This window comes from Aedes albopictus, chromosome 3, assembly GCF_035046485.1.
Source record: "Aedes albopictus strain Foshan chromosome 3, AalbF5, whole genome shotgun sequence".
In the NCBI taxonomy this organism is placed as follows: Eukaryota; Metazoa; Arthropoda; class Insecta; order Diptera; family Culicidae; genus Aedes; species Aedes albopictus.
In genome coordinates this window covers 149,659,955-149,676,128 of record NC_085138.1, presented here as the reverse complement: position 1 = coordinate 149,676,128, position 16,174 = coordinate 149,659,955, and the positions used below count along the sequence as shown (strand labels likewise).

The 16,174-nt window shown below is 34.5% G+C and overlaps 1 protein-coding gene across 1 annotated transcript; it reads right to left on the bottom strand.

Moving 5' to 3' along the window:
* Positions 1 to 7,120: 7,120 nt before the first annotated feature.
* Positions 7,121 to 15,559, bottom strand: LOC115266156 (putative uncharacterized protein ENSP00000383309). Its single transcript, XM_062857533.1, has 10 exons — positions 15,527 to 15,559; positions 11,400 to 11,504; positions 10,803 to 10,907; positions 10,217 to 10,321; positions 9,620 to 9,724; positions 9,032 to 9,136; positions 8,432 to 8,536; positions 7,839 to 7,943; positions 7,241 to 7,345; positions 7,121 to 7,126 (listed from the first exon to the last, which is right to left on the bottom strand). The coding sequence occupies exons 1-10, from the start codon at positions 15,557 to 15,559 to the stop codon at positions 7,121 to 7,123; spliced, it is 879 nt and encodes a 292-aa protein (XP_062713517.1).
* Positions 15,560 to 16,174: the final 615 nt, after the last annotated feature.

Below are 16,174 nucleotides of genomic sequence, written 5' to 3'. Positions count from 1 at the left end.
GTGGCCTCAAGCTTCTATGGAAAAACCACATGTCAAAAAGTTCGATGAGCACCCTTTTTACTTCGTTTTATATGACGTCACGATGCTCTGGTAAAAAAAATCAGCTCAATCCGTTATTATTTGGGCGGTGCTAAACTCGTTTGAAGTTTGTATGGGGGTTTATATGGGGAAACATCGTTTTTTGTATTTTCTAAACTTGCTAAAACTTTGACCAGAGCATGATGGCATCATAGAGAACGAAATGAAAATAAGGCCCATCGAACTTTTTGACATGTGCTATTTTGAGCCACGCTTTGTCAAACATAAGTCAGGTTGTTCAGTTAGTCAAAAAAAACCTCAATGGGAATACCGAAAATCCGGATGTACTTGAAATCACCCCTTGCCGTAGAAAACGAAACCGTTGTGGTTTGTCCGTCATCGTACGCGAAAATGTCCGTAGTCGGACATCGCAGCAATTCAGCCTTCATTAATTCTTCACTTTGGAACTTGACGTACACGCTGTATTCCCTCGGTTCCCGAAACATTGCTGTAAGCATGTTCGGCTTCCATTCTCACTTCCCGAAGAAAGCAAACACCTCTTTGTCCGTGGGCATCTTTGACTTCGCATCGAACCTCACTTTCACACAGTTGGTGTGGATGTTCCTTAGCTCTATTTTGTTCCGTACCGATTGCTTCGCCCCAAGGTCAATATCACAAAGCTTTTGCTTAACAATAGCCTGACCGGCCAAATGCTTCCACTGTGAAAAACACACTGCTGTAGATCTCGCACTTCTATCTCCGCTGACGGCTGAACACGAACTGCGATTAAAATCATTGATGACGAATAATCGAATTTTTCAATGAAATTCGGTGCAAATACAAACTTTTTACCACTTAACAGAAAATTTATACCCGTGGCTTTCATGTACATAAGATTTTGCCGTAGTAGATTATTTCCATGTGGGAGAAAAAATCACTCAAAATTTGCGCTACTTCGGAAAGCCGCAATTTGGTTCAACTTTTGATTACCTACCCTACATGTAGTTTGTTATTCTGTTTCAAATCGTCAGCCCAATCGGCTCATAGATAGCAAAAATATAGACCTCTATATATGGCTATTTTCTATACAAATCAGAAAATGATTACGTTTTCCCATCGAATATAGTATTGCCTCTCAAATAAAAAAGTATCAATAATGAAACAATAACAAAATAAAAACTCCTTACCTGGTAGCTATCGAGCTCTTTGGAATATTTTTTGTCCAACGCATTATGAACCCTGCCGTAACGTTTTTCCGGTATGTAATGTAACGGTCAATGGGAATCGGGAGTTTTCCTACTTGAAGCACACTGCTCCTAATGCCTTCTTTGGTGTGACTCCAGAAGGATTCAATGTTGGCGTTGGTGGTACGGTGTGGTCCTAATGTCTGATCGCGGGACCGCTCATAGTGAATAATACTCGTCCACATGGGTGCATACGCCATGTACTTTGCAGTGTACAATTCCAGGAACTTTATTATTGAAATGTCGTGGCAGGCGTCATCAAGCGTGTCTAATAGAGATCGTAGCATGGCATTGCTATCCCGGTAGAAAGGACTCTTCTTGTAAATCGAAGTGTTCATTTGCAGAGATGGCTTTTGTTCGTCTACTTCGAATTCAAATTCAAAATGTCGGTAGTCCACTTTTGATCCAATTTTTTGCAATATCTCCATTTGAGTAGATTGGTTAGAACTCAAGAAATATTCAACCATTGATCGAAACATAAGGAGTAAATCATTGTAGTTCGTGATTTTGCTCATTTCAACAAAAAATGCAAGAGCAATTTGGTGGTAGCTTTCGTGCAGCATTTTAACATCTTTCAAAAAAACTTTTGAGAGATGAACCATACAGCTGAATATTACTATCGATTTCTTATCAACTTTAAGCATAACGTTCTCATCGCTCGTATGTAGATAGTCGTAGATCAAGTTGAAGTACTCCGTGATAGTTAACCCATTCAAATCGGCGATCGATGCAATTTGGGCCCAACAACCATCTGTAACGATTGCTGAAATGAAAAATGTGGAACATGGTTTCAATTTATGTAGCAAATAAAATCCAGGCTTATGCTGCCGTAATTCTGCAAAGTGACGTAAGCGCCATTCCAATCTTCGACGTCTTTTGGTATATATCTGATGAAATAATAACACTGTGGTAAGCTTGCTATGTTAGGATGCAAGATCTGGTGGTAATCTAGCACCTATGTTAGAAAACATAGCGAACAATCAAGAGATTGATGAATAATAATAAAAAATGTACCAAACTTGTCAATATTGCTTACGTCACTTTGCAGAAGAACGGCAGTATGTGACTATTTTTATTTTGTATCGAACAGTTACGGATGAAGGACCTCGAACCTTCATAAAATGTTAACCATTTCGGGTGAAGAAAAGAAGGTTCCTCCATAGAAATGTCTCAACTTTGGCTATACAGAACTTTAAGACGTTTTAACAATACAACTTTCATTAACACATTAACACATTAACATTAAGAGCTACTCTTTATATTTTTTTACCTTTGCCTCTGATATAGAATTTGAACAATTGTTAGTTTGTACACATACAACTATACATACTAGCCTAATACCATTTTTTACATCTCATAAAACAAAGGCTGAACAAACGGAAAAAATATACACAACTGTTATTGTTCAACAGCCCAATTGTGCTGGTTTGTCGTCAAAGGGTTCAGTAGAACATTATTTGAATTTCCAGTAATTTCTGGAAATCGTTAATAAAAAAACCGTAGAGTTTGTACAGCTTCTTTCTTACTTAAACAAGTAAATTTATTATTTTGTTTGACAATCTCACCATGGCTATCAATATTCTAGGTGTTCTACATATAAAACATGTTTTAAATACTTTACCTTGTATTGGGGGCCAATATTTGTCTCCCACATTTCGTCGGAATTCTTGCTTCCAAGTTTGTAGAAAAATAGAAATATTTTTCGCAGTGCTGTCATTCGTAATCATTTCAGTGATCGCGATCTGGGTTTTCGCGGAGGGATCGCCTGGAATGCCAACTGCAATAACCAGAGCAAATACATATTGTTTCTCTCGTCCAAACCCTCTTGTTAAGCCACCAGTTGCATCCATTTCGGCTGCCAGTCTTGGAGCAGATTTGTTTCCACATTTATCATTTTTCTCCCGTTCTTTTGATGCAATTCGATTTTGGTCTGTACTGTTCAGTACCACCATAAGCGGTCCTGCACAGAACCGTTTCATGAATTTGAATTCCCCGTTCGTCATAGTCTCTGGCATGTGTTGTTCTGTACTCCACATATGATAGAGCTCATTCAGCATGTTATCTTTGTATGTTCTGGTTTTAGTTAGTATTTCGTGTCTGATGTTTTTCAACGTTTGCATTGAAACAGGCCATTGATTCAGCTGCTCATGATTCACTAAGAGTGTATCGATGTATTGCTGCGGCATGGCATTTTTCAGTTCCTTTTTCACATTCTCTCTTATAACTCCTCTTATTTGAGGAACTCGGTAAGAATTTTCACAATGTTTTAATGTGTTACACGTACTTTGCACAATAAAACGCTTCGATCCGTCTGCTCCGTTACACGTCTTTTCATAACGATAATAGTCGAGGAGAAACAGATTACATGGTGTATCTGTACCACGTATGCAGTATGCGTAGATCCTTAAACACTCTGTAGCAGCTAAGTATTTATTCATTTTTACTGCCACATCACAGCTACTTGCTCGCATTTTGCTCGTTACCAGGCTGCCATAACCATGAGCTAGTGCCAATGTACCGTTTTCTCCTGATTCGCAGTGTTTCTTCCACTCATCCTTAGTGAATGTAATCATAAGGCTGATTTTTTGATAACGGTTCTGTTTAGTACTGAACTTGTAATTTCTTTTGCCGTTCCAAGTTATTTCTTCGGCGCATATCTGGCAAATGCAGTCCTGGTTCATTTGCTTTTCCTAAATTGGAAGAATAGACAAGAATCTATTGTAGTAACTTGAATAATAATAATAATAATAATAATAATAATAATAATAATAATAATAATAATAATAATAATAATAATAATAATAATAATAATAATAATAATAATAATAATAATAATATTGGAGATTGGCGACGTCACACAGTTCTTAGCCAATCTATGGGAGAACCTTGTCCAGCACAGCGAAGAAGAAGAGCGGCAGTGTAATGGAGTCGGAGACATGACAACGGTCGTAGTTACCGCCCTGGACTCCTTATTGTTAAAATTCAGTAGTAAATGTTCATTCTCATGAAGATTTTAAAATATGTATGGTGAAATTTGTGATCATTATGGAATCATCATTATCATTACGGAATAAATGAGTGGGACACTTTCTAATGCATTTCAAAATCAGTTCGCGGGCCGCAGTTTGGTTACCATTGCTCTAGAGCCCATCGATTTCCGGCGAACTGGTGACCAACGGATCTAGTTGAATATGATGTTATTGTTTTTAGAAAACGATTGTGGTCTCGTTAGGTAAACCCAACTGCCAACTAAGTGCTTCAATGGTGGAACTATTAATTAACAATCAAAACACTATTGATTTACAACCTTTTTTGAGTTGATTTTGGAAAAATGTGGCATATTTGCAATGATTTTTGTTTAAGTACTATTTTAGAAACGCTTTCTTGGCAAAGTCGTTCAATGTCGTGAGAAGGAAATACTAATGATCAAAAAAGTGTTTGTTTTGTAGCAGGATAAGTTTTATCAGCCATAGTTACCCGTCCTTCCCAAAACGAGTTACCTAGTTCTAGCAATAAGGGGGATATATGAGACTCGGCTCTCTGGGCCACGGAGTGAAAGCCGTTTTTTCGAGCGATATGGGTGTAAGAATGGCAAAAATAGTTGAAATGTTTTAATTTGGTTTCGAACTTACTTGCGATGGATTCATAACTCCTGTCGCCACATGATTCGGACTACTGGCAGCGGAAAATCTCGGTGACACTGTTTTTTCCAATGAATGATCCACGTTGTGTTCATGCTGAAAAAAATATAAAAGCATAATTTATGTTATACTGTAGCATATTTTTATTGTTTTTATTTTCATATTCATATTGTTATTATTTACATTAGAATTAGTAAATGCTAATAGCTAACAAAATTTTATGCAATGAACTTTTCATTATGCAACTCATTTGGGTTGCATAATGTTCATAATGCAGCTCAAATGGGTTGCATTATGAACATTATGGAACTATTTTTCATTGTGCAACTCATTTGAGTTGCATAATGAACCAGTGGGGAAAAGTAGGTCATTATGATACTGAAATGAGTAATATAAAATAGAAATTATGATACTGAATTGCATAAAGCATATTATTAAATTAAAAAAAAATAGCGTATTCAACAAAAGTGTTATAAAAATGTGTAAACAATACATAGAAGTGTGATATTTTCGAAGATGGTAAGAATTTCTGATAATTGGGAGTTCATATACAAATCATAGTTTTTTTAATTGACTCACCAATTGATTGATTACTTCTTCCGCCGATTGATTTGGACTTCCAGCAGAAAAAATATTCGGTGTATTCTGGTGTTCTAGAGATAGATCCACGGAGCAAAATTCCTGCAATGAATATATAAAATATGTGTAAAGCCTGTATCCGCAATAATCGGGACACAGAAGCATGGCTGTATCTTTGCAAGAAATCAGTAAAATTGGCCAAAAAATTGACTCTTTGGTGTATGTTTATTGTTTGTACCAAATTTCATAAAAATTAGTGCATTACTTTGAACTGTAGCTCAAAAACAAAAATACGTGCTTCGAGGCATTTTGAACAAACATGACCAATTTTCATTCGCATAATAGATGGTTCTTTTCCGCCACAGTTCAAAGTTCTGTAAGGATAGTTATAAAATTTCGTAAGCAGTTATAATACTTATAAAGACACTTCCTCACAAAATTTCATCAATTTTGATCAACAGGTTTGAAAGCTGCCGGTGTTGTTGGAGGTGAGTGTTAGTAAAAATATTTCGGGTTTTTCACGTGCGAAGTTTGCCTATTCATAACTTTTGAATGTCTCTGTCAATTTTCATGAAATTTTCACAGAAGGTAGTTGATTATGTATATATTATGCCTGCAAAATTTCATGATTATTGGAATAGTACTTTCAACAGTACAATCGAAACAATAAGGGGTACTCACTTATTGCTGTCTAAGGGGCTAAAATCACGATTAGTCGTAATACATGTTTCGTCTATAAAATTCTTAATAATGCATCGATTTTTTTGAAATTTTGCCTATACAATGAATATATTTTGAGAGCATTGTGTTACAAATTTTAGCCATTTCCATTGCTAATTTTAAAAGTTGCAGCGCTGACTACCTAAACTAGGTGCTGTACAAAATTCATTTGCGCACGTTCTACAGTTTCATCGTTACAACAAAAAGTACTGTACCGATTTACATAAAATTTTGCAGGTGAAATGAACACATCTTAAGATGGTCTAAGGCCAAATTTGAGCAATTTTACTGTGTCTATCACAGAGCTACAGGTGTATTTCAGTGTCCCGATTATTGCGGATACAGGCTTTATTTTAAGTTGTTTAAAACTAATAAATTAATTGAAATACTTAGAAACTGAAGAAATGTTTATAAGAAAAACAAATACATACATGTAAAACCTTTGTAAATTTAATTCCTCGTAAAATCGATTAATATCTAGTAATTTCAACTTAAATGTGATTTTTTTTAAATACAATTGATGGGCTTAGAAGCAAAGGGATGAAAGTGACAAAAACCCACTTTCGAGTAAATGAGGTTTCATTGTTTTTAATCAATTTTGTGTTCCAAAATCAACCTAGTTTTCTTCAAATTTATTTGTAATTTTTGTAACCATTGTAAAAATAATCTTAAAAATGTTCCTAAAAGCTTAAAGTCTGATAATTTTTTTTAGTATGCTCAGCTCAAAATCGATAAAATGGTCGCTTACACCCCTTTGCACCTGGTCCACTCAATTGAGAGGTGATTTTTTAAGGGCAGGACATTTGAATTCAAAGCATGTTTTCAATTTGGATCAACTGTAGCATAAGTGCATTCGAAACTGTATAAATATCTTCTGACTATTTACTATGTGGCAGTTTATAAGAACTGTTTATTTTTTTACATCTGTGTTCGAGAAGAAATAGTTGAATTTTTAAATTTAGTGTAAGTGCAGTATGAGCATTTTAGTAAAGTTTATGTTTATATAAACTAAAAAAAAAAAATAGATTTTACACTCACTTGCGATCGATTTACAACTCCTGTCGCCGCTCGATTAGGACTTATGGCAGCGGAAATTCTCGGTGGTGTCGGGTTTTCCAATGAACGATCCACGGTGTGCTCATGCTGGAGAAAATATAAACATGATTTAAACGTTATTAGAAATACCCAAACTTAATAGAAAAATCTTTTTATTAGCGTATTAAAAAAAAAGTTAGATAATTGCGTGAAAATTACACTGTAATGTGAAAAATGTGAAGAATTTCAAATAAGTGGGTGTTTGTATACAATCATAGTTTTTTTTTTTTTTTTTTTTAAATTAAATAATTCACCTGCAATAGGTTGAAAACTTCTTCCGTCGAACGATTTGGACTTCCGGCAGCAAAAATGTTCGGAGTATTCTGATGTATATAAGATATGTGTGTATTTTGTTAAATAGAGTATGAGTGCCATAAGTGATCTCACGCTCCCAAACTCATAGGATGAAAATGGAAGTCACATGCTTGATAAGGGAAACAATACCCTAGTTGAGTTTTTGAATTTAGTGTAAGTGCAGAATGAGCATTTTAGTAAAGTTTATGTTTATACAAATTAAAAAAAAAATAGATTTTACACTCACTTGCGATCGGTTTACAACTCCTGTCGCCGCTCGATTAGGACTTATGGCAGCGGAAATTCTCGGTGGTGTCGGGTTTTCCAATGAACGATCCACGGTGTGCTCATGCTGGAGAAAATATAAACATGATTTAAACGTTATTAGAAATACCCAAACTTAATAGAAAAATCTTTTTATTAGCGTATTAAAAAAAAAGTTAGATAATTGCGTGAAAATTACACTGTAATGTGAAAAATGTGAAGAATTTCAAATAAGTGGGTGTTTGTATACAATCATAGTTTTTTTTTTTTTTTTAATTAAATAATTCACCTGCAATAGGTTGAAAACTTCTTCCGTCGAACGATTTGGACTTCCGGCAACAAAAATGTTCGGAGTATTCTGAAGTATATAAGATATGTGTGTATTTTGTTAAATAGAGTATGAGTGCCATAAGTGATCTCACGCTCCCAAACTCATAGGATGAAAATGGAAGTCACATGCTTGATAAGGGAAACAATACCCTAGTTGAGTTTTTGAATTTAGTGTAAGTGCAGAATGAGCATTTTAGTAAAGTTTATGTTTATACAAATTAAAAAAAAAATAGATTTTACACTCACTTGCGATCGGTTTACAACTCCTGTCGCCGCTCGATTAGGACTTCTGGCAGCGGAAATTCTCGGTGGTGTCGGGTTTTCCAATGAACGATCCACGGTGTGCTCATGCTGGAGAAAATATAAACATGATTTAAACGTTATTAGAAATACCAAAACTTAATAGAAAAATCTTTTTATTAGCGTATACAAAAAAAATGTTAGATAAATGCGTGAAAATTACACTGTAATGTGAAAAATGTGAAGAATTTCAAATAAGTGGGTATTTGTATACAATCATAGTTTTTTTTTTTTTTTTTTTTTAAATTAAATAATTCACCTGCAATAGGTTGAAAACTTCTTCCGTCGAACGATTTGGACTTCCGGCAGCAAAAATGTTCGGAGTATTCTGATGTATATAAGATATGTGTGTATTTTGTTAAATAGAGTATGAGTGCCATAAGTGATCTCACGCTCCCAAAATCATAGGATGAAAATGGAAGTCACATGCTTGATAAGGGAAACAATACCCTAGTTGAGTTTTTGAATTTAGTGTAAGTGCAGAATGAGCATTTTAGTAAAGTTTATGTTTATACAAATTAAAAAAAAAATAGATTTTACACTCACTTGCGATCGGTTTACAACTCCTGTCGCCGCTCGATTAGGACTTCTGGCAGCGGAAATTCTCGGTGGTGTCGGGTTTTCCAATGAACGATCCACGGTGTGCTCATGCTGGAGAAAATATAAACATGATTTAAACGTTATTAGAAATACCAAAACTTAATAGAAAAATCTTTTTATTAGCGTATACAAAAAAAATGTTAGATAAATGCGTGAAAATTACACTGTAATGTGAAAAATGTGAAGAATTTCAAATAAGTGGGTGTTTGTATACAATCATAGTTTTTTTTTTCATTAAATAATTCACCTGCAATAGGTTTAAAATTTCTTCCGTCGAACGATTTGGACTTCCGGCAGCAAAAATGTTCGGAGTATTCTGATGTATATAAGATATGTGTGTATTTTGTTAAATAGAGTATGAGTGCCATAAGTGATCTCACGCTCCCAAACTCATAGGATGAAAATGGAAGTCACATGCTTGATAAGGGAAACAATACCCTAGTTGAGTTTTTGAATTTAGTGTAAGTGCAGAATGAGCATTTTAGTAAAGTTTATGTTTATACAAATTAAAAAAAAAATAGATTTTACACTCACTTGCGATCGGTTTACAACTCCTGTCGCCGCTCGATTAGGACTTCTGGCAGCGGAAATTCTCGGTGGTGTCGGGTTTTCCAATGAACGATCCACGGTGTGCTCATGCTGGAGAAAATATAAACATGATTTAAACGTTATTAGAAATACCCAAATTTAATAGAAAAATATTTTTACTAGCGTATTAAAAAAAAAAAGTTAGATAATTGCGTGAAAATTACACTGTAATGTGAAAAATGTGAAGAATTTCAAATAAGTGGGTATTTGTATACAATCATAGTTTTTTTTTTTTTTTTTTAATTAAATAATTCACCTGCAATAGGTTGAAAACTTCTTCCGTCGAACGATTTGGACTTCCGGCAGCAAAAATGTTCGGAGTATTCTGATGTATATAAGATATGTGTGTATTTTGTTAAATAGAGTATGAGTGCCATAAGTGATCTCACGCTCCCAAACTCATAGGATGAAAATGGAAGTCACATGCTTGATAAGGGAAACAATACCCTAGTTGAGTTTTTGAATTTAGTGTAAGTGCAGAATGAGCATTTTAGTAAAGTTTATGTTTATACAAATTAAAAAAAAAATAGATTTTACACTCACTTGCGATCGGTTTACAACTCCTGTCGCCGCTCGATTAGGACTTCTGGCAGCGGAAATTCTCGGTGGTGTCGGGTTTTCCAATGAACGATCCACGGTGTGCTCATGCTGGAGAAAATATAAACATGATTTAAACGTTATTAGAAATACCCAAACTTAATAGAAAAATATTTTTACTAGCGTATTAAAAAAAAAAGTTAGATAATTGCGTGAAAATTACACTGTAATGTGAAAAATTTGAAGAATTTCAAATAAGTGGGTGTTTGTATACAATCATAGTTTTTTTTTCATTAAATAATTCACCTGCAATAGGTTTAAAATTTCTTCCGTCGAACGATTTGGACTTCCGGCAGCAAAAATGTTCGGAGTATTCTGATGTATATAAGATATGTGTGTATTTTGTTAAATAGAGTATGAGTGCCATAAGTGATCTCACGCTCCCAAACTCATAGGATGAAAATGGAAGTCACATGCTTGATAAGGGAAACAATACCCTAGTTGAGTTTTTGAATTTAGTGTAAGTGCAGAATGAGCATTTTAGTAAAGTTTATGTTTATACAAATTAAAAAAAAATAGATTTTACACTCACTTGCGATCGGTTTACAACTCCTGTCGCCGCTCGATTAGGACTTCTGGCAGCGGAAATTCTCGGTGGTGTCGGGTTTTCCAATGAACGATCCACGGTGTGCTCATGCTGGAGAAAATATAAACATGATTTAAACGTTATTAGAAATACCCAAATTTAATAGAAAAATATTTTTACTAGCGTATTAAAAAAAAAAAAGTTAGATAATTGCGTGAAAATTACACTGTAATGTGAAAAATGTGAAGAATTTCAAATAAGTGGGTATTTGTATACAATCATAGTTTTTTTTTTTTTTTTTAATTAAATAATTCACCTGCAATAGGTTGAAAACTTCTTCCGTCGAACGATTTGGACTTCCGGCAGCAAAAATGTTCGGAGTATTCTGATGTATATAAGATATGTGTGTATTTTGTTAAATAGAGTATGAGTGCCATAAGTGATCTCACGCTCCCAAACTCATAGGATGAAAATGGAAGTCACATGCTTGATAAGGGAAACAATACCCTAGTTGAGTTTTTGAATTTAGTGTAAGTGCAGAATGAGCATTTTAGTAAAGTTTATGTTTATACAAATTTAAAAAAAAATAGATTTTACACTCACTTGCGATCGGTTTACAACTCCTGTCGCCGCTCGATTAGGACTTCTGGCAGCGGAAATTCTCGGTGGTGTCGGGTTTTCCAATGAACGATCCACGGTGTGCTCATGCTGGAGAAAATATAAACATGATTTAAACGTTATTAGAAATACCCAAATTTAATAGAAAAATCTTTTTATTAGCGTATTAAAAAAAAAGTTAGATAATTGCGTGAAAATTACACTGTAATGTGAAAAATGTGAAGAATTTCAAATAAGTGGGTATTTGTATACAATCATAGTTTTTTTTTTAAATTAAATAATTCACCTGCAATAGATTGAAAACTTCTTCCGTCGAACGATTTGGACTTCCGGCAGCAAAAATGTTCGGAGTATTCTGATGTATATAAGATATGTGTGTATTTTGTTAAATAGAGTATGAGTGCCATAAGTGATCTCACGCTCCCAAACTCATAGGATGAAAATGGAAGTCACATGCTTAATAAGGGAAACAATACCCTAGTTGAGTTTTTAAATTTAGTGTAAGTGCAGAATTGTCGTAACCTGTACAAATCAGTTGAAAACGTGAAGCGTTTTCAACTGCGTAATTGCAACACGTTCGTCGCTAACAGCTATATCCGATTGACTGATCATGGTTTTCATTCTTTCACCGATCGCACGCATCGCACGCAGTCGGGTGCCGAATCTACCACTCGACCGGCGTCGAGGGCTCTTCACTCACATTCTCTTTCCTCTCTTCTCTCTCACGCTAATGACAGTTGGATTCGTACATTTGAAATGTCTACACACAGGACGCAGCCCAAATCAAGTCAAATAAATGAATTGAGCCTGATCTGTAAATCCAGTTATTATTTGATAGTTCATATTATCCCTTACCACATTCTCCCTTACCTCTACTCTTAAATTGGAATTATTTGAACATTGCCAAAATGAATGGAAATAAATTTTCTATTTCAAACATGAACATTTGTTAACCTGGTTCCAGGAAAAAAAAATCAAATTTGTCAAGTTGTTCTATAAGTTATGATGTGAACTTCAGTATAGCGGTACTAAAATGCCTAAAGTAGCATTGATGCCAAAATTGGAACAGCGGACATCTGTCAAAATCCACACTATTTTGAATTTCCAGTTCTAAACTAGCACGAAACCTGTCAAAATTGCAACATGTCACTCTCCCTTCCAGCCAATCGTAAGCAATAATATCTCAAGATGTTGCGAAAATACCAGGGATGCATAATCCAAAAGGATATTATAACTCCAGAAAATTCAGTTGAAAGATCAAACAATCTTGGGCAGATAAAAAAAATCATCAATACAATCAGTTATTCCAACATTACCAACCATTCCAACATTAATAACGCATTCCAATTCAATAAAAACTTAAATTTAATGGAACCAAATCAAGCCTACACAAAATTCAAAAGTCAATCCAAATACAAATCCAATCCAAATCCAATCCAACCCAATCTAAATCCAATCCAGATCCAATTCAAATCCAATCCAAATCCATTTTAAATCCAATCCAAATCCAATCCAAATCCAATCCAAATCCAATCCAAATCCAATCCAAATCCAATCCAAATCCAATCCAAATCCAATCCAAATCCAATCCAAATCCAATCCAAATCCAATCCAAATCCAATCCAAATCCAATCCAAATCCAATCCAAATTCAATCCAAATCCAATCCAAATCCAATCCAAATTCAATCCAAATCCAATCCAATCCAAATCCAAATCCAAATCCAATCCAATCTTAATCAAATCAAAATCCAATCCAAATCCAATCCAGATCCTTTTCAAATCCAATCCAAATCCAATCCAATCCAAATCCAATCCAAATCCGATCTAAATCCAATTCAATCTTAATCCAATCCAAATTCAATCCAAATCCAATCCAGATCCTTTTCAAATCCAATCCGAATCCAATCCAAATCCAATCCAAATCCAATCCAAATCCAATCCAAATCCAATCCAAATCCAATCCAAATCCAATCCAAATCCTATCCAAATCCAATCCAAGTCCAATTCAAATCCAATCCAAATCCAATCCCAATCTAATCCAAATCTAATCCAAATCCAATCCAAATCCAATCCAAATCCAAATCCAATCCAATCTTAATCAAATCAAAATCCAATCCAAATCCAATCCAGATCCTTTTCAAATCCAATCCAAATCCAATCCAATCCAAATCCAATCCAAATCCGATCTAAATCCAATTCAATCTTAATCCAATCCAAATTCAATCCAAATCCAATCCAGATCCTTTTCAAATCCAATCCGAATCCAATCTAAATCCAATCCAAATCCAATCCAAATCCAATCCAAATCCAATCCAAATCCAATCCAAATCCAATCCAAATCCTATCCAAATCCAATCCAAGTCCAATTCAAATCCAATCCAAATCCAATCCAAATCTAATCCAAATCCAATCCAAATCCAATCCAAATCCAATCCAAATCTAATCCAAATCCAATCCAAATCCAATCCAAATCCAATCCAATCCAAATCCAATCCAATCCAAATCCAATCCGAATCCAATCCAAATCCAATCCAAATCCAATCCAAATCCAATCCAAATCCAATCCAAATCCAATCCAATCTAAATCCAATCCAAATCCAATCCAAATCCAATCCAATCCAAATCCAATCCAAATCCAATCCAAATCCAATTCAAATCCAATCTAAATAAAATCCAATCCAAATCCAATCCAGATCCAATTCAAATCTAATCCAAATCCTATTCAAATCAAATCCAAATCCTATTCAAATCAAATCAAAATCCAATCCAAATCCAATTCAAATCAAATTCAAATCCTATTCAAATCCAATCCAATCCAAATCTGATCCAAATCCAATCGAAATCCAAGTCCAATTCAAATCAATTCCAAATCCGATCTAAATCCCATTCAAATCCAAACCAAATCCAATTCAAATCCAATCTAAATCTAATTCAAACCTCATACAAATCCTATTCGATTTCAATTTCAATTGAAATTCCATTCAAATCCAATCCAAATCTAATCCAGAGCCAATTCAATAAAAATACAACCCAAATCCAATCTGAAACCAATCCAATACAAATTCAATCCAAATCCAATTCCAATCTAAACCCAATTCAAAGCCAATACAAATCTAATACGGAATCCAATCTAAAAATATAATGGAAATCCAGTTCAAAGCCAATCCAACTGTAACCAATATTTTGATCATTGTGTTTAACAAAAGTTAGCTCCGTTAGCTGTTATGCAGCCGCTTTTTATACAAAAGCCGTTCCATTATTGCAATATGCTCACATTTCACTCAGCGAATGAAATTTGATAACTGCTACGCTTGACAGATGACAACAAGCCATCAATTGTGTAAAATTAACGAGAATCTAATCCGAATCCAATCGAATTCAAATCCTTTCAAAACTCAACTGAAATCTAAAACAAATCTAATACAAATATGTACAGTTCAAATTTAATCTAATCCGAAATCCAATCAAAATTTGAAACAAATCCAATTGAAAGCAAATTCATAGTAATACCAACCTAAGTCACATTCAAATTCAATCAATATCAAGTCCTGTTCAATTCTACTGTAGTGCAAATCCAATCAAAATATAGTCCAATCCAATACAACCGAAATACAATCTAAATTCAACTTTAAACTAATCCAATCTAAACTTAATCCAAAATCATCCAAAACTCAATCAAAGTTCTCTCCAAATCTATTTCAACTGCACTCCAAGTAAAATAAAAATCCACCTTGAATCATTGGCAAGGATTTCTCGCATTTTGTACGCAAAACAGTTTTCAACAGGGACACATGCGATAGACTTTCGTCCAACGTTTGAGCATTACTTTTTCTGATTTTAGCTAGCAATTCCACCGGCGGCACATCTCGACAGTTTTTAAAACTCAAATATTCATACAATCCATCACACTGCACTGACAATATACCACTCTACTACACTGAGCAAGGCTCTTACGAGATACCTTATAAAATAGCTGCTGATTTTCTTTTTCACTTCATCACTCACATTCCTCCTGGTCTTCATAAATGAAGAAGTTGATGCCTTTATTTGATTTCAATTAATATTTTTTTTGTAACTACCGTAAGGCCACTTTTCACCGTTCGTTTCATACGATTTGAATACTCGCCTTTTTCTGTTCCGTCATTTCTATACCTCTCGTTTATTTTTTATAAACTTCTTTATGCTTTTGAGCCAGTTTCTCTTCCATGTATCATTTATTTTTTTTTTGCATACTCGTATTTTTTTATCTCCATTTATTTTTTTTTTGCTGCTTATCTCTTATTTCCAGCATTTTTTCTCCTTTTTTCGAAGCCCCATTTATTTTTTGGCTTTTGTTTTTCGACTTAACTCCTTCATTTATTTTTTATTTGTTTCTCTGTATCTCATTTATTTTTTAGTTGGCGTTGTATTTCTTATCTCCGGCATTTATTTTTTTTCTTTGTTTTTCAAAGCCCCATCTATTTTTTGGCTTTTTCGATCTCACTCTTTTTAAAATCCACTTCTATTTTTTTTGTTTTGCCAATTCCACCTTAATTTCAATTTCCAATCGTTCGTTTTTTTCTGTTCCTTTCTTTGCTCACTCCAGAAAACAGTATAGTTCGGCTACCGACTGCACCATGTCGTAACCTGTACAAATCAGTTGAAAACGTGAAGCGTTTTCAACTGCGTAATTGCAACACGTTCGTCGCTAACAGCTATATCCGATTGACTGATCATGGTTTTCATTCTTTCACCGATCGCACGCATCGCACGCAGTCGG

Bases quoted from the DNA above. Each gene is read 5' to 3' on its own strand.
- LOC115266156 (XM_062857533.1), bottom strand. From the start codon at position 15,559: ATGACGGAACAGAAAAAGGCGAGTATTCAAATC. The intron at 9,725-10,216 runs GTGAGTGTAAAA...TATTTTCTCCAG, and splicing joins GAGTTGTAAACCGATCGCAA to CATGAGCACACCGTGGATCG. The intron at 7,944-8,431 runs GTGAGTGTAAAA...TATTTTCTCCAG, and splicing joins GAGTTGTAAACCGATCGCAA to CATGAGCACACCGTGGATCG.